General features: G+C 36.3%; 1 protein-coding gene across 4 annotated transcripts in view; it reads left to right on the top strand.

Annotated features, from left to right (window-relative positions):
• LOC123524483 (microtubule-associated protein RP/EB family member 1-like) overlaps nucleotides 1-21,556 on the top strand; it is a 51,521-nt gene that overhangs the window by 5,469 nt on the left and 24,496 nt on the right. For 2 of the 4 annotated variants that reach the window (XM_045302711.2, XM_045302710.2), the window contains exons 1-2: nucleotides 16,041-16,204; nucleotides 21,105-21,238. In XM_045302711.2, coding sequence (XP_045158646.1) covers nucleotides 16,056-16,204; nucleotides 21,105-21,238 — 283 coding nt within the window. In that variant the 5' untranslated portion in view covers nucleotides 16,041-16,055. Of the gene's footprint in view, nucleotides 1-16,040; nucleotides 16,205-16,856; nucleotides 16,882-21,104; nucleotides 21,239-21,556 lie in introns of those variants that run through there. The other 2 variants (XM_045302713.2, XM_045302714.2) reach the window with 2 other exon arrangements.

Here is a 21,556-nt window from a genome sequence, read left to right as displayed (position 1 = left end):
TCTCCCACTTGAACACCTCAATCTCCCACTTTGGAAAGCAAAAACTCCCACTTGGCATTCAGAAAAAGTTGGGATGTCTGCAGTTGTTTGGTGGTTTTCTGTGAAACAATCTAAAATTCTAAATAATGATCTGTGTGACTACATGTATGCAAAAAAAAAAACTTACGAGAATGCCTGCAACATCAGCATCCATTGAAAAAGTTTTTTCAAATTTTGGAATCATTCAAACTAAACTAAGAAACAGGCTTGGCATTGAAAAGGCAACAAAACTGGTATTTTGTTATAGAATGCTCAGAGGAAAGGAAGAAATTGACTGGTAGTGCTCAGGGTTATAAACATAATATATATATACATAAATTCTCTACAAATATGATTGTGTGAAGCATGCATATTGATCAAATGTCTATGTTTTGTGGGCAATGAAATTTGTATATACTGTTTAAAAAACTCTTTAGATAATTATCATGTAAAAATGAGTAATTTATTTTTAGCTTATCTGATTTTTTGAGAGAAAAAGATGAGTTATTGTCATCACTTGATCGGCGTTGGCGTTGCCTGGTTAAGTTTTATGTTTAGGTCAGCTTTTCTCCTAAACTATCAAAGCTATTGCTTTGAAACTTGCAACACTTGTTCACCATCAATAGCTGACCCAGTACAGCAAGAAACATAACTCCATCCTGCTTTTTGCAAGAATAATGGCCCCTTTTGGACTTAGAAAATCAGATGTCTTGGTAAAGTTTTATGTTTAGGTCAGCTTTTCTCCTAAACTATCAAAGCTGTTGCTTTGATACTTGTAACACTTGTTCACCATCATAAGCTGACTCTGTTCAGCAAGAAACATAACTCCATCCTGCTTTTTGCAAGAATTATTGCCCCTTTTGGACTTAGAATTTAGAAAATATCAGATTTATTGGTTAAGTTTTATGTTTAGGTCACATTTTCTCCTAAACTATCAAAGCTATTGCTTTGAAACTTGTTACATTTGTTCACCATCATAAGCTGGCTCTGTACAGCAAGAAACATAACTCCATCCTGCTTTTTGCAAGAATTATGGCCCCTTTTGGACTTTGAAAATAACAGATTTCTTGGTTAAGTTTTGTGTTTAGGTCAATTTTTCTCCTGAACGGTCAAAGCTATTGCTTTAAAACTCAGTTAGGGGCCTCCGTGGCCGAGTGGTTAGAGTCGTTGACTTCAAACCATTTGCCCCTCATCGATGTGGGTTCGAAACCTCATTTGGGGCGTAGAATTCTTCACGTGAGGAAGCCATCCAGCTGGCTTACGGAAGGTCGGTGGTTCTACCCGGGTGCCCGCTCGTGATGAAATATGCTTGGAGGGGCACCTGGGGTCTTCCTCCACCATTAAAGCTGGAAAGTCGCCATATGACCTAAAATTGTGTCGGTGCGACAATAAACCCAACAAGATTAAAACTCAGTTATTCGCCATTAAAAGCTGACTCTGCACAACAAGTACAGTAACTCTGCATTGCTTTTTGCAAGAATTATGGCCCCTTTTGGACTTAGAAAATCATTGGTAGGACAATATTTCTATTATACAGAGACAAAAAATCAGATGAGCGTCTGCACCTGCAAGGCGGTGCTCTTGTTGATTTTGGACTTTCCTTTTGGCTATCCCTGTACCTAATACAATTCTGGCTATCGGTGAAAGGGTTCGGTTGTGTACCACTAAATTGAAATCTTCATACTCTACTAAACTATGAGGCTTAGTTAATCCCCCGCTACGACAGGCTATGGGGGAGGGAAAGCAATGTTCTCTGTCCATCTGTCCGTACAATCTGTAACACTTTGATACTGATGATATAAAACAAATTCATGTGGCATTTTACCATTTCTATCCATGGCATGTAAAATATCAAACAAAGCCATATTGCGTTTTACTATGTCTATCTGGGGCTTGTAAAATACTTCGATATTGATGATATCCAATAAATTCATATTCTATATATGGCCTGCAATACGCTTCAATATTGTGATATGCATCTCTATTAATGATATAAAATGAAGTCATATGTCATTTTTCTACGGGTATTCATGGCCTGTAGTTTACTGGACACAACGAGCACAGTCATAGAACATTTCACTGTGTCTATTCTTTGACGGTAATATACATCATAATTGACGATATAAGGCAAAGAGATATGTTATTCCAGTGTGGCTATCCTTGGCTTGTTATATACTTATATATTGATTATTAAGAAGAACGTGATATACAGTTTCACTGTGTCTATCCTTGACCTATTATCAAGTGCCCTTTCTCTGTGGCTATCCATGGTCTGTAATATACTTAAATATTGGACAAATCGAACAAAGAAAAGTGCCTTTCACTGTGGCTATCCATGGCCTGCCATACGCTTATATATTGGCGAAATCGAACAAAGTAAAGTGTTATTTCACTGTGGCTATCCTTGGCCTGCTGAATAATGATATATTGGACAAATCGAACAAAGTAAAGCGTCATTTAACTGTGGCTATCCGTGGTCTGTAATATACTTAAATATTGGACACATCGAACAAAGTAAAGCGTCATTTAACTGTGGCTATCAATAGCCTGTAATATACTTCTATATTGGTGATATACAGCAAAGTTATATGTCATTTTACTGTGACTATCCGTGCCCTGTAATATACTTCTATATTGATGATATACAACAAAGTCATGTGTCATTTTACTGTGGCTATCCGTGGCCTGTAATATACTTCTATATTGATGATGTAAAACAAAGTCATACGGCATTTCAATATGGCTATCCTTGGCCTGTAATATACTTCTATTTTGATGACATCGAACAAATTCATAAGGCTTTTCACTGTGACTATTCGTGGCTTGTAATATACTTCTGTATTGATGATATACAGCAAAGTTATATGTCATTTTACTGCGGCTATCCGTGCCCTGTAATATACTTCTGTATTGATAATATACAACAAACTCATATGTCATTTTACTGCGGCTATCCGTGCCCTGTAATATACTTCTGTATTGATAATATACAACAAACTCATATGTCATTTTACTGTGGCTATCCGTGCCCTGTAATATACTTCTACAATGATGATATCCAACAAACTCATATGTCATTTTAGTGTGGCTATCCTTGGCCTGTAATATACTTCTATATTGCTGATATCAAACACAGTCATATGGCATTTCATTGTGGCTATCCGTGGCCTGTGATATACTTCTATATTGATGATATCCAACAAAGTCATATGTCATTTTACTGTGGCTAGCCGTGGCCTGTAATATACTTCTATGTTAATGATATCAAACAAAGTTATAAGGCATTTCATTTTTAGCTATCCGTGGCCTGTAATATACTTCTATTTTGCTGATATCGAACAAAGTCAAGTCATATGTCATTTTACTGTACCTATCCGTGGCCTGTAATATACTTCCATTTTGATGATATCGAACAAAGTCATATGGCATTTCACTGTGGCTATCCGGGGCCTTTAATATACTTCTATATTGATGATATCGAACAAAGTCATACGTCATTTCAATGTGAGTATCCGTGGCTTGTAATATATTTGTATATTGACGATATCGGACAAAGTCATATGGCATTTCACTGTGGTTATCCGTGGCCTGTAATATACCTATGTGTTGATAATATCGAACAAAGTAAGAACTTATTTTACTGTGTCTATCCTTGACCTGTCATATACTTCTATATTGGACAGATCGAACAAAGTAAAATGTCATTTCTCTGTGTATATCTGTGGCTTGTAATAAACATATATACAGATCGAACAAAGTCAAATGTCATTTCACTGTGTCTATCCATGGCATGTAATACACTTATATATTAGACAGATCTAACAAAGTCAAATATCATTTCACTTAGCCTATCCTTGGCATGTTATATACTTATATATTGGACAGAAAAAGTAAAATGTCATTTCAGTGTTTATCCGTGGCATGTTATACACTTATTTATTATTTATTAATTATTATTATTATTATTATTATTATTATTATCATTATTATTATTATACTGGATTTATATTATTATATATTTATCATAAGCATGTTCAAAGGCCCTTTACATATAGCAAACGCAGCCACACAGGGTTCGAAATTCATCCTCTATTAGTACAGACAATATTGGAGCGATCTGACCAGAGGGACAGAGTGAGATAAAGCCCCCAGAACAGATAGAGAGAAATCATTTAGATTCAGGCCTGTCCGGCCGACTTAGCCTAGCTAATTGCGAATAGACAGTCTGGTTCTTTAACGTGTCCGGTGTATAGCACCGATACATGCGAAGCCGTCTTTCCTTGGAAGAACCTGTATGGGTAGAGAATGGCTACAGTGAAATGACATTTAATTGACTTTGTTCGATCTGTCCAATATATCAGTTTATTACAGGTCAAGGATGGAAACAGTGACATGATACATGGCTTTGTTGGATATCATCAATAAAGAAATATATTACAGGCCACGGATAGCCAGAGTGAAATGGCATAGTACTTTGTTGGATATCATCAATAAAGAAATATATTACAGGCCACGGATAGCCAGAGTGAAATGGCATAGTACTTTGTTTGATATCACCAATATAGAAGTTTATTACAGGCCACAGATGACCGCAGTGAAATGACACATGACTTTGTTCGATACCATAGATCTAGAAGTGTATTACAGGCCAAAGATCGCTGCAGTGAAATGACACATGACTCCTCGATACTGTAGATATAGATTACATGCCATGAATCATCAATAAACAAGTATATTACAGGCCACGGATAGCCCCAGCGAAATGACATATGACTGTTTTAGATATCATCTAAATGGAAGTACATTACAATCCAAAGATAGCCACAGTAAATCCAGATGAGACCTTCTTTGATATCATCAATATAGAAGTATATTACAGGCCAAGGATAGCCACAGTACAATGACATATGACTTTGTCCGATATCAACAATATAGAAGTTTATTACAGGCCAAGGATAGCCACAGTAAAATAACATATGACTTTGCTGTATATCATCAACATAGAAGTATCTTGCAGGGCAGGGATAGCCACAGTAAAATGACATATGACTTTGACGGATATCAGCAATATAGAGGTATATTACAGGCCAAGGATAGCCAAAGTAAAATGACATATGACTTTGTTGGATATCAGCAATACAGAAGTATAATACAGGACACGGATAGCCATAGTAAAATACCATATGACTTTTTTCGATATCGTTTACATAGAACACATAGAAGTATATTAAAGGCCACGGATAGCCATAGTGAAATGTCGTATGACTTTGTTCGATATCATCAAATTAGAAGTATATTACAGGCTACAGATAGAAACAGTGAAATGCCATATCACTTTGTTCGATATCATCAATATAGAAGTATATTACAGGTCACAGATAGCCACAGTGAAAATCCATATGATATTGTTCGATATCATCAAAATAGAAGTATATTACAGGGCACGCATAGCCACAGTGAAATGACATATGACTTTGATGGATATCATCAACATAGAAGTATATTACAAGCCACGGATACTCACAGTGAAATACTGTATGACTTTGTTCGAAATAATCAAAACAGAAGTATATGACAGGCCAAGGATAGCCACAGTAAAATGACATATGACTTTGTTGTATATTATCAATATAGAAGAATATTGCAGGGCACGGATAGCCACAGTAAAATCACATATGTCTTTGTTTTATATCATCAATATAGAAGTATATTACAGGCCACGGATAGCCACAGTAAAATGACATATGACTTTGCTGTATATCATCAATACAGAAGTATATTACAAGGCACGGATAGCCACAGTAAAATGACATATGACTTTGTTGTATATTACCAATATAGAAGTATATTACAGGGCACGGATAGCCACAGTAAAATGACATATGAGTTTGTTGTATATCATCAATACAGAAGTATATTACAGGCATAGGATAGCCACAGTAAAATGACATATGACTTTGGTCGAAATATATTACAGGCCATGTATAGCCATAGTATAATGACATGTGACTTTGACCTTGACCTTGAGCAGACATAGCTGACTCATGAGGTCTGCACAGTGTCTTGATGAGGTGATCATTTGATCAAAGATTCACGAAAATCCTTCAAGTGATTTAGGAAATACAGAGTGGACACAAAATGGAAAGCTCAAAATTTGACCTTTAGTTGTGACCTTGACATTGAGCCGACATGGCTGACTCAAGAATTCTGCACATTGCACATGTCTTGATGAGGTGATTATTTGACTAAAGTTTCAGGAAAATCCTCCAAGGGGTTTAGGAGATACAGAGCGGACACAAAATGAAAGGCTCAAACATTTGACCTTGAATTGTGACCTTGACATTGAGTCAACATGGCTTACTCATAAGTTGTACACATCGTCTTGATGAGGTGGTTTCTTGACCCAAGCTTCATGAAAATTCTTCAAGGGGTTTTGGAGATACAGAGCGGGCACATTGACAAAAAGGAAGGCTCAAACCTTTGACCTTGAATTGTGACCTTGACCTTGAGCCGGCATTGCTGAGTCATGCGGTCTGCATATCGTCTTGATAAAGTGGTCATTTTCAAGACCCAAGTTTTATGAAAATCCTTCAAGGGGTTTAATTTATATAGACCGGACACGAAGTATTACGGACGGATGAACGGACGGACGGACAGAGACCACTCCTTTAACCCTCCCCTCACCACCATAGCCACTCGTGATTAGGAATTAACTAGGCCCTAGAATTATCATATTATGAACAAATCAATTTTAGAATTTGGTGGTACGACACCGTCCCAGCGAGGATAGCCAGAAATGTATACGGTAGCGGATAGCCAAAAGGCGTGTCCTTGATTTTATGTTTGTTACCCATTTTTGCCCAATATTACCCACTTTTGAGGGTATTTGCCCAGCCCGGGAAAACCCGGGTTTTCCTGGTGAGTTTTCCTGCCCCGGGTAATTGCTTGCCAACCCTGATTGTCACTTTTCTCTATGTATAGAGTAGAAACTTAAAAAGTCTTCCTCTATGAAACTGCTGGCCCTGTTTTAGAATAACTTCACACAAATGGTCCTAGTGTGACCTTCTTCCAAGATTGTTCAAATTATTTTAATCATAAAACATGGCCATCAAGGCGAGTTGTCACTTTACCTTAGATGTATATTTAAGAAATAATAAATCCCAAACAGTCATTTGTCATTGAATAAAATCACTGTTTGGAGTTTAGATGCGAGGAATTATATCATGAGGGCACATCTAAACGGCAAACAATTATTTTATTCATGAGCAGATCAGTTTGAGATATATTTTTACACATTATCAAGGATTATTATGTATGTCCTTGATGATATCCATCAAATATTTGCCTGATTTCTTTTCTAGTGAGCTGCTATGCCGTCTAACGCTATGACATAATAATTGTGACGTCAGAAAAATGGATTGTTGAATAACAACACACAGTTTTTAGCCTTCTTTGTTTAATAGGAAAACAAATCGGGTCCTGTTAGAATATAGGATATCTTAACTTCATGTAACAAAAAGCATGTTTTAAAACAGTATGTAACTTCAAAATTCATCTATTTTCAATCTATCTTGGTTGCACATCTGAGAAAGACAAACTATGATGGCTGATTTCTGCCATTTCGCATTTTCCCCCGCAACCCCGCCAAGCAAAAACACGAGAATTAACAAGTTAAAATGGCCGGGGCACGGGGCGAAACTCACTATTTAGCAGGGCGAAAAAGCCATAAACGTTGAGTTTTCGCATCACGTCCCCGGCATTCCAGTTACTGAATCTCAACTTTTTGCCCGCGGCCCTGCTAATTATCATGTTTTTGCTCCGGGCCCCCGCTAAATAGCGAATTTTCAACCCATGCCCCCACCATTTTAACCATCTTAATCCTCGTGTTTTGGCTTGGTGAGGTCGCGGGGCGAAAGTCTAAATGGCACAAATCAGCCACATAAATAATTGCAACACGTAACACTTACAAAACGAAATTGCAAAAAATCGAAATAAGAGAAATAAAATCGTGAGGTCGCTGGGCGAAAAGGCGAAATTATAAGCATTACAATGGAGGGGGCGCGGGGCGAAAACTCGCTTATTGACTGGGTCGCGGAAAGTCAGATTTAGTAACTAAAATGGCGAGGGCGCGGGGCAAAAGCACAATAGAGTAGCTGAATATCGACTTTTCGCCCCTCGACCACACTAATTAGCGTGTTTTCGCTCAGCGCTCCGCTAAGACCCCCAAAAAAATAGTTGTGTTGCTGGTGGCCCAACCGACCTTAAATTTTAACTGCTGACCGTAATTTTTAGCCCACCATCATCAGATGGTGGGCTATTAAAATCACTCTGCGTCCTTGGTCCGTCCGTCCGTCATTCCGTCCGTCCGTCCGTTAACAATTTCTTGTTATCGCGTCTCCTCAGAAACTACTGGGGGGATTTTGACAAAACATTGTCAGAATGATGTATTGGTACCCTAGTTGTGTCCCCCTGAAAATCAGACTGGTTCAACAATATATGAGTGAGTTATGGCCCTTTGTTTATTTCTATATTTTACATAGATTTATATAGGGAAAAACTTTGAAAACCTTCTTGTCCAAAACCACAGAGCCTAGGGCTTTGATATTTGGTTTGAAGCATCATCTAGTGGTCCTCTATCAAGATGATTCAAATTATTTCTCTGGGGACAAATATGGCCCCGCCCTGGGGGTCACATGGTTTATATAGACTTATATAGGGAAAAACTTTGAATAACCTCTTGTCCAAAACCACAGGGCCTAGGGCTTTGATATTTTGTATGTGACATCATCTAGTGGTCTTCAACTAAGATTGTTCAAATTATACCCCTAGGGTCAAATATGACCCCACCCTGGGGGTCATATGGTTTACATAGACTTATATAGGGAAAAACTTTGAAAATCTTCTTGTCCAAACCACAAAGCCTAAGGCTTTGATACTGGTAATGTAGCATCATCTAGTGGTTCTCTACCAAGTTTGTTCAAATTATCCCCCTAGGGTCAAAAATGGCCCCGCCCCGGGGGTCACATGGTTCATTATAGACTTATATAGGGAAAAGCTTTTAAAATGTTCTTGTCAATAACTACAACATTCAAATTTGGACCACATATGTATTTTTGAGTGGCAAGATGATCCTTGACATGAGTTGACCTTGATTTTGACCTAGTGACTTACTTTCACATTTCTGTAGCTACAGCCTTCAAATTTGGACCACATGTATATTTTTGAGTGGCAAGATGAACCTTGACATGAGTTGACCTTGATTTTGACCTAGTGACCTACTTTCACATTTCTGTAGCTACAGCCTTCAAATTTGGACCACCTGCATAGTTTTGTGCACTGGAAAAAACTTTGACCTTGATTTTGACCTAGTGACCTACTTTCACATTTTGAAGGTACAGGCGTCAGATTTGGACCATATGCATAGTTCCATGTTTCAAAATGAAATTTGATATTGATTTTGACCTAGTGACCTACTTTCACATTTCTCAAGCTACAGCCTTCAAGTTCGGACCACATGCATAGTTTTGTGTACCAAAAAAAACTTTGACCTTCACATTGACCTAGTGACCTACTTTCACATTTTTGAAGGTACAGGCTTCAAATTTTGACCACATGCATAGTTTTGTATTCCGAAATAAAATTTGACCTTGATTTTGACCTAGTGACCTACTTTTACATTTCTCAAGCTACAGCCTTCAAATTTGGACCACTTGCATATTTTTGTGTACTGAAATGAACTTTGACCTTTACATTGACCTAGTGACCTACTTTCACATTTTTAAGGTACAGGCTTCAAATTTGGACCACATGCATAGTTTTGTATTCCGAAATAAAATTTGATCTTGATTTTGACCTAGTGACCCTCATTTCACATTTCTCAAGCTATAGCCTTCAAATTTGGACCACATGCATAGTTTTGTGTACTGAAATGAACTTTGACCTTCACATTGACCTAGTGACCTACTTTCACATTTTTGAAGGTACAGGCTTCAAATTTGGACCACATGCATAGTTTTGTATTCTGAAATAAAATTTGACATTGATTTTGACCTAGTGACCTACTTTTACATTTCTCAAGCTACAGCCTTCAAATTTGGACTACTTGCATAGTTTTGTGTACTGAAATGAACTTGACCTTAAGATTGACCTAGTGACCTACTTTCACATTTCTGTAGCTACAGTCTTCAAATTTAGACTACATGCATAAGATTGTGTACCGAAACAAACTTTGACCTTGACATTGACCTAGTGACCTACTTTCACATTTCTCAAGCTACAGCTTTCGAATTCAGACCACATGCACAGTGTTGTGTACTGAAATGAAATTTGACCTTGAGCTAGTCAATAAGTCTTGAAATTTGGAACACTCAAAAATGGCACATTGGTGGGCGCCAAGATCACTCTGTGATCTCTTGTTTTTAGTTTAGTTTGATTAATGCATGACTGCGATTGTGCAGTGTTTTGACTTTAAAATCAAACAAAATCTCTGTGCTATTATACTCAATAATTACGTCACGCTTAAGTGTGTTTGCTTCTTTTAATTTTCTAACACGTGTCACTACTTCAAAGATGTCAAATACACATCAGACTGACGATTTATGATTACATTAATTTTATTTCAAGCTTACAAAACACATTATGCACCAAATGGTTGCGAACACGAAAGCTGATGCATGTGACTTTTTACACAAGAAATGATCTCTACAGAATACTTTGCGATTTACTTAAAACTTTGAACTTATAATAACTAGATTTACGTCCAACCACAGCTGTATTTTGATCACATATCTAAGTAAATACGATGCTGTTCAGCCGAAAAACACTTACAGTAAATAATGCAAAAACAATTTAAGGCAGACGACATGACACGCAAGATGGTACCTGTTCTCTAAAAGACCGGTAGTATGTCATTTACTGGGCTTAAAATTTTAATTTTAGCGTCATGTTACATTTTTTGCACAATATTAACGATGTTTAACCAACTGCTATAATAATATGCCACTTTCCGTATGTATATTCCGTTTGACAAGTGTCATTTTACTCCATTTGACACGTGTCAGTTCTGCGATTTGGACAGTCAAGTTTTACTTTTCGATATGCAATGTAATACCAAATCTGGTCCCCATTGTAATTATATACAGTTTAAATGTTTGGAATGTTTCTCCCTGTGTTTTATTAGCACACCAGAGCACGAAGTGCTCAAGGTGAGCCATTGTGACCGGTCATTGTCAGGCGCCCGGCAACGTTTGCCTTGTGGACACTTTAGAGGCCACATTTGTGACCCAATCTTTATGAAACTTGGTCAGAATGTTAGTCTTGATGATCTCTAGGTCAAGTTCGGAACTGGGTCATGTGGGGTCAAAAATTAGGTCAGTAGGCCAGATCAAAGGAAAAGCTTGTGAACACTAGAGGCCACAGTTGTGACCCAATATTTATGAAACTTGGTCAGAATGTTTGTCTTGATGATTTCTAGGTCAAGTTTGAACCTGGGTCATGTGGGGTCAAAAACTAGGTCACCCGGTCAAATCAAAGAAAAAGCTTGTGAAAACTCTAGAGGCCACAGTTGTAACCCAATATTTATGAAACTTTGTCAGAACGTTTGCCTTGATGATCAAAATTCCTGGCAATAACCGTGAATGTCCCAATTCATCTGTCATGGTTTGTCAAAAAGACAGTTATTTTCAGGCATGATTAAGTTATAGATTCACGTTATTGTTAATTTTCTGCTACAAAGGAAGACTTTGAAACTTTCTGTAATATCACTGGTAAAAACATAAGTAAATTAGATAACAGTGGAAACTCATCTTCAAATACATTGCGTGGATTTTTAGCTCCACTATTCAAAGAATAGGTAGAGCTATTGGACTCACCCATGCGTCCGCGTCCCGATTTGGTTAAGTTTTTATATGTAAGCTGGTATCCCAGTAACCACTTGCGGGAATGGATTGAAACTTCACACACTTATTCACTGTGATAAACTGATTTACATTGCACAGGTTCCATAACTCTATTTTGCTTTTTACAAAATTATGCCCCTTTTTCGACTTAGAAATTTTTTGTTAAGGTTTTATATGTAAGCTGGTATCTCAGTACCCACTAATGGGAATGGATTGAAACTTCACACGCTTGTTCACTGTGATGATCTGACATGCAATGCACAGGTTCCATAACTCTTCTTTGCATTTTTATAAAATTATGCCCCTTTTTTGACTTGGTTGTTTTTGGTTTAGTTTTTGTATGTAAGCTGGTATCTCAGTACCCACTGATGGAAATGGATTGAAACTTCACACACTTGTTCGCTGTCATGATCTGACACAAGTTCCATAACTCTGCTTTGCATTTTTACAGAATTATGCCCCTTTTTGACTTAGCAGTTTTTTGGTTATTGAGTTTTTGTATATAAGCTGATGTCTCAGTACAGGGTTTTTTCTAGCTAATTTGGGAACATAGCCTATACCCCCAAAATTGGGAATTTTGACGCGTAAATGTTCCAAATTGGGAAATGTTTAGTCCCACAGGATGTAGTAAAGACGTGTTTTAAGTACTTTCTCATACACTTGTTTCACATTGTACAACCTCTTTAAACTTTCTGCCATTACAAAATTGTCCATAATTTGGTCAATGTTTGTGCAGTTTGGATGAAATTTTTTTCAGAACGTAGATTGGGAATTTTTGCACTAATTATGGGAAAAATACATACTTTTTGGCACTGGGAATATAGCCGAATAACGGCTATAAAAACGGCCGAAAAAAAACCCTGCAGTACCCGCTTATGGGAATGGTTTGAAACTTCACACAATTGTTCATTGGCATGAGCTGATATGCACTGCACAAGTTCCATAACCCTGTTTCGCAATTTTACAAAATTATGCCCCTTTTTAGACTTTAATATTCTTTCAGTTGACAAGACTGTTGAATAGTCGAGTGTTGCTGTCCTCCGACAGCTCTTGTTTAAATTCTAGTGACAATGGTGACACGTGATCAGTTGTAAAGGCAGACCTAAATAATTGTAATACCGATAAAATACGCCACGCGTTCTACATTTTAACTTGTTAATTCTTGTGCTTTTACTGGGCAGGGTCGCGGGGTGAAAACGCGAAATGGCAGAAATCAGCCACCATTGTATGTAAGCTCAAAATTCATCTATCTTGGTTGCACAACTGAGATAGACAAAGGAAGGTAATTATAATTTTATAAACTCGCATTTCTGATTAATTTTGGCAAAATGTGTAGTCGTCAATGCAAATATTTGACAGCTTTAATACAATAGTGCTTATATTCATATCATTCCATAATCAAAATACATTTCTTCTTCAATTTTTACCATACATGCTAAAATAACTCTATCTTGGTTAGGCAACCATAGGAAAATCAAATTTTAAAAATACTTCCAGTGAAAATCTGACTTGTATTAACAACTTGGTAAATAAAAATATGTGTAAATGATCAGTTGATTAAGTTTTGAACAAATCCATTAATTTGCCAAAATGTGATTAACCACCTTTAAGATCTTGCGAGACCCAATTAGATTAACAGATGCACTGATCAACAACATCACCGGTCACAAACAAACTGTTTTAATTCTGCTGGACTTAAGTAAAGCATTTGACTTGGTAAATCGCCTGAAATTTCTGTTTGAAGTCAAGACTACAGAATTTTCCTGAAAGTTCTCAGATAGTCTAAGGCATTTGTACTCAACATTATTCAGTATGTAGTCTGGGAGGTGACCAAATGAGATATCTGTAATATATGGCATTCCACAAGACTATGTCCTCGGACTGCTGTATTTTCTTATTCAAAAACCTCATGTTTTTATTTTGATGTAAATGAGATGTGAAACCAAAATTTGTAGTCCTGTTTGGTGCTATATAACCTATACTGTGTTGGTGCGCCGTAAAACCCAAATACATAAATAAATCTTCTTTCCTCTATCAAGTAAGGCTGCATGCTTACACATTTAAACAAGTCTGTCTCGTTTTTAACTTGTAAAAGTTCACAAAGTTTCTACCTGATCAAATGACAGTATCTCTCTTCTATAAATTATATTTATGCAAATTGCTTAGTGTTCTTTATATACGAGATGCAGCACATTTTGGAAGATATTTATTTTTTGCATTAAAAAAGCATTTTTTTTTTTCTGTTTGACTGAAATAGCCAGTTGTGATCTGTTGTTTGAAGCTTGATTAAATAAGAAACTGTTTGGCTTATATATATATATGTAGATAACAAGGTGTTGCAGTTTTACATTCTAGATGTCTTTTATTGGTATTGTCATATTTGTGTCTTGTTTGAGTTGTATTAACTATTGACTGTTCAACATTGTTGTGAATAGGCATGCATTGATACATGTTTGAGAGCAGGAATCAATCCTGTCTCACTATAGGCATGCATTGATACATGTTTGAGAGCAGGAATCAATCCTGTCTCACTATGGCAACTGTTAGCTCTTCACTGCAGCATTTCATGTAATTTAACTGTTTTTTTTCTGCCGAAAAAATTTCATGTAAATATTTGCCCATTTTGAACTTAAGGTTGGGAACCTGGATGTACTGCTTTGATTGCTCTCAGTCTGAATAAACTACAAACATGACATTGTGTAGTTTACATATGCATTGATACATGTTTGAGAGCAGGAATCAATCCTGTCTCACTATGGCAACTGTTAGCTCTTCACTGCTGCATTTCATGTAATTTAACTGTTTTTTTCTGCCGAAAAAATTTCATGTAAATATTTGCCCATTTTGAACTTAAGGTTGGGAACCTGGATGTACTGCTTTGATTGCTCTCAGTCTGAATAAGCTACAAACATGACATTGTGTAGTTTACATATGCATTGATACATGTTTGAGAGCAGGAATCAATCCTGTCTCACTATGGCAACTGTTAGCTCTTCACTGCTGCATTTCATGTAATTTAACTGTTTTTTTCTGCCGAAAAAATTTCATGTAAATATTTGCCCATTTTGAACTTAAGGTTGGGAACCTGGATGTACTGCTTTGATTGCTCTCAGTCTGAATAAGCTACAAACATGACATTGTGTAGTTTAGATATGCATTGATACATGTTTGAGAGCAGGAATCAATCCTGTCTCACTATGGCAACTGTTAGCTCTTCACTGCTGCATTTCATGTAATTTAACTGTTAAGTTTTGCGTTTAGGTCAACTTTTGGAGCAGTTATTCGCCATTAAATGTTTACTCTGCACAGCAGGTACTGTAACTCTACATTGCTTTTTGCAAGAATTATGGCCCCTTTTGGACTGAGAAAATCAGATTTTCTGGTTAAGTTTTGTGTTTAGGTCAGCTTTTCGTATAAACTGTCAAAGCTATTGCTTTAAAACTTGCAACACTTGTTCACCATCAAAAGCTGACTCTGTACAACAAGTGTTGTGGCAATGCAAAGTTTCTATTCTGATTAAAATTTCAAATCTATAGTCAATAAAAATTTAGTTTTGCAGTGAAATATGAAAGCATGCAATAAACATAGTTATGTTAATTTTTAGCACTAGGACATTATTGGAAATGCCTCAAAATGAAGATATGTAACAGTTTTCTAAAAATGAGATTTTGTTTTAATATTATTAATTGTATTAATAATTTTAAGGCTTTGAGCTATTCAGAAGAGTGGCCCCTTCATGTGGTACTTTTCCCAAACTCGAGGCATATACCAGTAAATTGGCAATCATTTTGTAGAATAATATACATGTTTTATGTGCTGTAAAACAGTTCTTCCTTTCTATGAGTTGGTGATGTCAAATTTCAGGTATCCCCCAAAACATTAACTTATTTCATTGTTTTAGTCCCAAGATTTGAATCAAGCAAAGATTGCTACTATTAAGAGAAAGTAACTACTCATTGCAAATATGTATTGATAACGATTAAATAGGACATGTACAATTGTTTTATCGGTATGTCAGTTTCCCATATGTCACCAAGTCCAGATGTAGCTGAAGTCGATGTAACATTCAATAACACACCTAGACATACTTTCATATCAATATGGATTAATAAGAATTCATACATTTAAATAAAGCAAAACATGTGGAAGTCTCCGTCAGATGAACGCGAGAGATTACTTCGTCGACAACGTGCAATGGAGTTGTGGGGGCTGGCTCGTAATTCTATGCAAACTAAATCATACAAGTGTCCATATCACTCGTATCAAAATGTGCATTCATGTCATCCAATGTGAGTAAAACTCGTCACAGGATTTTTTATAGGATAAATGTAGCAGATTCCTGGATTGATTCTGGTTACAGGGTGTGAAGGCAAACAATAACTGCTGCTGTGTGTATATTATTTGCTCTGTGGAACTCAAATTAACTAAAGTGCTTACAGATAGTCTGGGGGACATTTTTGGAAGTAAAAAACATTGTCAAGGATGAGTTAGAGAGTATAATTTGCAAAAGAGGGTTAATACTTACTGGTTTGTAGTTGTACACAAACAGAAAAAATCTACAAAAAAATGTAAAATAAGTTATTTACTGTGACACTGGGCTGTAACAACAAACAATATTGCTTTGTATGACTAATTTTATCAGTTTGATTAAATTTATGCATTTTGTTAAAGCAGACTAGGTGTGTTGTATAGATAGGTTAAGAATAGTGTGCATGCACACAGTTGTTTTTCTGATGGTGTCATATTCTGTGTCAGTATAAGATATAGCATATCATATCATTATGCTCTTGATTGCTAACTGATTTTACTAAAAGCCAATTAAAGAGTTTGGCAATTTGCCCTCTGATCATTATGTAGAATAGCACATTTTAGTAACTGTCACTATACCATGTAGAACTGAAAAAAAAGGTTTTCATTCTATTGAGTAATTGTGTATTGTAGAGTTTAAAATGCCGAGCCATGGAAAGTATGTATTACCTATGGTATTGTTTCATTTCTTAACTTTGGTGCATGTTTAAATTTTGTTTTTTAATTCAAATTGTTTTGTTACGCTGCTGTTTTTAGAAGCTATATGCTTATTTCAGAAGATTTTTTTTGAAAGCTGACAGATTGACACATTGTGCTGTGAAAAATCTACATTCATTTTTAGCTCCACTATTCGAAGAATAAGTAGAGCTATTCTACTCACTACGGCACCTTGGTTAAGTTTTTTGTACCAGTCCACATTTTGACAAAACCTTTTGAGATAAAGCTTTGAAACTTCCAACACATGTGTAACACCACCATGTCCAGCTTTAGGCCAGAGGACGTAACTTCATCAAAGATTTTGTCTGAATAGTGGCCCTTTTTCACTTATAAATCTTGGTTAAGTTTTTTGTACCAGTTCATATTTTGTGTAAACTGTTTGACATATGGCTTTGAAACTTTTATCACTTGTTTATTATAACAATCTCTATATATAGGCAAGAGTACATAACTCTGTCAACTATTTTGGCAGAATTATGACCTGGAAATTGTTACAATTTTCGTACAAGTCCATGTTTTGTCAAAACTATTTGACATGTGGCTTTGAAACGTTGAACACTTGCTTATTATCATGATTTCCATCTGTAGGCAAGAGTACAAAACTCTGTCAACTATTTTGGTTGAATTATGGCCCGTTTTGGACTTGGAAATCAGTTAAATTTTTCATATCAGACCATATTTTGCCTGATTCTCTTTCTCATTTGGCTTTGAAACTTTGACCACTTGTTTACCATCATAGTCTACATAATGTAGGCAAGACTACATAACTAGGATAAGGACTTTAGCTCAGTTATGGCGCTTTTTAGCTCACCTGAGCCAAAGGCTCATGGTGAGCTTTTGTGACCGCTCAATGTCCGTCGTCAGTTGTGCGTCCGTCAACATTTTTCTAAAAAAATCTTCTTCTTGAAAACCACTGGGCAGAATTACACCAAACTTCACAGGAATGATCCTTGGGTGGTCCCCTTTCAAAATTATTCAAAGAATTTAATTCCATGCAGAACTCTGGTTGCCATGGCAACCGAAAGGAAAAACTTTAAAAATCGTCTTGTCCTAAACCGCAAGGCGTAGAGCCTTGATATTTAGCATGTGACATCATCTTATGGTCCTCTAACAAGATTTTTCAAATTGTGCCCCAGGGGTGAAAAGAGGCCCTGCCCCGGGGGTCACAAGTTTTACATAGACTTATATAGTAAAAAACTTAAAAAATCTTCTTATTTAAAACCACATGATCTAGGCCTTTGATATTTAGTATGTAGCATTGCCTTGTGGTCCTCTACCAAAATTGTTCAAATTGTGCCCCTGGGGTGAAAAGAGGCCCTACCCCGCGGGTCTCATGTTTTACATAGACTTATATAGGAAAAAAAAACTTTAAAAATCTTCTTGCCTGAAACTGCAAGGCCTTGGCTTTTGATATAAAGTATGTTGCCTTTCCTAGTGTTTCTCTACCAAAATTGTGTCCCTAGGGTGGAAAGAGGCCCTGCCCTGGGGGTACCAAGTTTAACATAGACTTATATAGGAAAAAAATTAAAGATTTTCTTGCTTGAAAGTTCAAGGCCTAGGCATTTGATATTTTGTGTGTAACATTGCCTGGTGGATCTCTAACAAGTTTTTTCAAATTATGCCCCTGGGGTGAAAAGAGGCCCTGCCCTGGGGGTCATTTGTTATAATTATGAGTTATATAAGAAAAAATACTTCAAAAATTATCAGGTCATATTTCCTAGACTGTTTAATTATAATTACCTGATGACCCAAGCGATTATGGATCACTTGACTGTGACCTTGACCTACTGACCTACTTTCTTGTTTTTTAAGATACAGTCTTGAAATTTAGATGACATGTACTGTTTTGCACACCAATCTTAAAACTCTCTTTCAGTGACCATGAATGTGACCTACTGACCTACTTTCTAATATTTTAGCATCAGTTTGTCATTTTAAACATGTGGTTTATATTACTCAGGTGAGCGATTCAGGGTCATCATGACCCTCTTGTTTTTACATAGAAATTAGTTAAGTTTAGCATACCATTCCATATTTCATCTAAACTGTTTGATATATGGCTTTGAAACTTTGAACACTTGCTCACCATCATGGTCACACATTGCCATATAGTGCAAGACTTATCCAAATTAGCAAATACAGGTACATTGCATGTAGCATCATCTAGTGGTCCTCTACCAAGATTGTTCAAATGATCCACCTAGAGTCAAATATGGCCCCGCCCGGGGGTCACATGGTTTATAAAGACTTATATAGGGAAAAACTTTGAAAATGTTCTTGTTCAAAACCACAAGGCCTAGGGCTTTGATATTTGGTATGTAGCATCATCTAATGGGCCACTAACAAGTTTGTTCAAATTATCCCCCTAGGGTCAAATATGGTCCTGCCCTGGGGGTCACATGGTTTATATAGACTTATATAGGAAAAACTTTGAAAAACTTATTGTCCAAAACCACAGGCCCTAGGGCATCAAAATTCAAATTATCCCTCTAGTATATATGGCCCCGCCATGGGGGTCACATGGTTTATATAGACTTGTATAAGGAAAAACTTTGAAAATCTTCTTGTCCAAAACCACAGGGTCTAGGGCTTTGATGTTTTGTATTTAGCATCATCTAGTGGTCCTTTACCAAGATTATTCAGATTATCCCCCTGGGGTCAACTATGGCCCGGCCCTGGGGGGCACATGGTTTAAATAGACTTGTAAAGAGAAAAACCTTTAAAAACATTTTTGTCTTAAACCATAAGGCCTAAGAGCTTAGATATTTAATATGTGTTATGCTCTAGTAGTTCTCTACCAAGATTGTTCAAATCATGACCCTGGGGTCAATATAGGCCATGCCCGGGTGGTCCCTTGTTTTACATAGACTTATTTGTTTTTGAAGCAGTGGCAAAGAAATTTGGACCACAAGCATAATGTTTGATACAGATTTCAATATTCATCTTGAATTTTCTTAATCATGACCTACTGACCTACTTTCTTGTTTTTGAATGTACAGCGTAGAAATTTGGACCATGTTTATAACTTTTGATACTGATTTCAATACTCATCTTTAATATTCTTAACCCTGAATTACTGACCTACTTTCTTGTTTTTGAAGCTACAGCAAAGAAATTTCGACCACCAGTTTAATTTTTAAACAAATTTCAGTAGTTATCTTGACTAATCTTTACCATGACCTACTCGCCTAGTTTTTGTTAGTGAAGCTTAAGCAAAGAAATTTGTTTAAGCAAGCAACTAAACTCAGTTGAGCGATATAGAGCCATCATGGCCCTCTTGTTCTTCTTAAAAAGTTCTTTTGTCTGAAAATCTCTGGTAATGTTTTGACCATATACTTCCATCAATTCTTCGAATAGTCAAGCCTGCTGTAAACAGACAGCTCTTGTCTCTTACTGAATTATATGTCTAATCTTAAGTATTGGAGTTTGAATTTAATCAAAATTTTATCTGAATCAAGATAATGTTGTTGTCAGACATGTACTGATAAAGTCCCTATTGTCTGATAGATAGAGATACAGTATGACATTCCATTATTGGTGTGAATAGTGAATATCTCAACAAATAGGCTAGATCAGGTTTTAGCGATTTATCTTCAGAAATATATATCACAGAAACATTATTTTGTCCTGTTCTTTAAGACAAGTTGTTGCTGATATATTCAGTAGACAGGTAGCAACTGGGCAATGCACCTTATATTGCCTGAGTAATTTTAGAATTCCAAATGTTCCAGCTTGTTGATAAATAAATGGTATGAATTAAGCCTAGAATTACTAGCAATAGAAAAATGTGTAAAAAGCAAACAGTGGCATCCATTTTGTGCAAATCAGATTTGATGTTAAGTGTTCAAGTTCTTCATGTTTGGATGTTATTTTGTTGTATAAGCCTTCAGCTATGAGAAAAACTAAGAAAAAGTACAGAGTTTCTTTTTTAATTTAACGGAGATGACAGTTTAATCAAAAGCACATAGATCTGAGCTTAACTTGCTGTAATTATATGGTGAATCGTTAGTACATGTTTAATTTTGCACAGACATTGATCTTTGTAATGAGCAATAGTGTGATGTGCATCAGTGTTTTCACCAGCTTTCTCCACCTGAACATTACCATGGAAAATCAAGTGAAATTTCTGCAGAAAGGAATTGATTTGTTCTCTTGTACTTTCAGAAATATCGAAGCAATGGCAGTGAATGTGTACAGTACAAGTTGTACACAAGACAATCTCAGTCGACATGACATCCTCACATGGGTCAACGACAGTTTACAGACTAGTTATGGTAAAATAGAAGAATTATGTTCAGGTATGTAGCCTGTTGCTTGATGTTCTATATCTAAGATGAAATCAGTTTGACAAGACTTTATAGTGTGAATTTTTACCTGATGAGGAGGATACTAACTGGATGATTTTAAGAATGTAATACATTCATTAGTAATTGGACCAAGATGTAAGATGGGTGTGTTTCTAATGGGGATATTGTCAGCTGTGTGTTAGAAGTCTGGAGACATTCACTAATACTGCATGGCTGAAATACTTCTAAAAAAACAAAACTCAACATAAATGGACAATAATAGCTTCTATAGTACTATCTACTTGGGTATTCCGTATCAGTCTAAAATGC

This window comes from Mercenaria mercenaria, chromosome 3 (assembly GCF_021730395.1).
Source record: "Mercenaria mercenaria strain notata chromosome 3, MADL_Memer_1, whole genome shotgun sequence".
In the NCBI taxonomy this organism is placed as follows: domain Eukaryota; kingdom Metazoa; phylum Mollusca; class Bivalvia; order Venerida; family Veneridae; genus Mercenaria; species Mercenaria mercenaria.
This window is presented reverse-complemented; position numbering and strand designations above follow the sequence as displayed.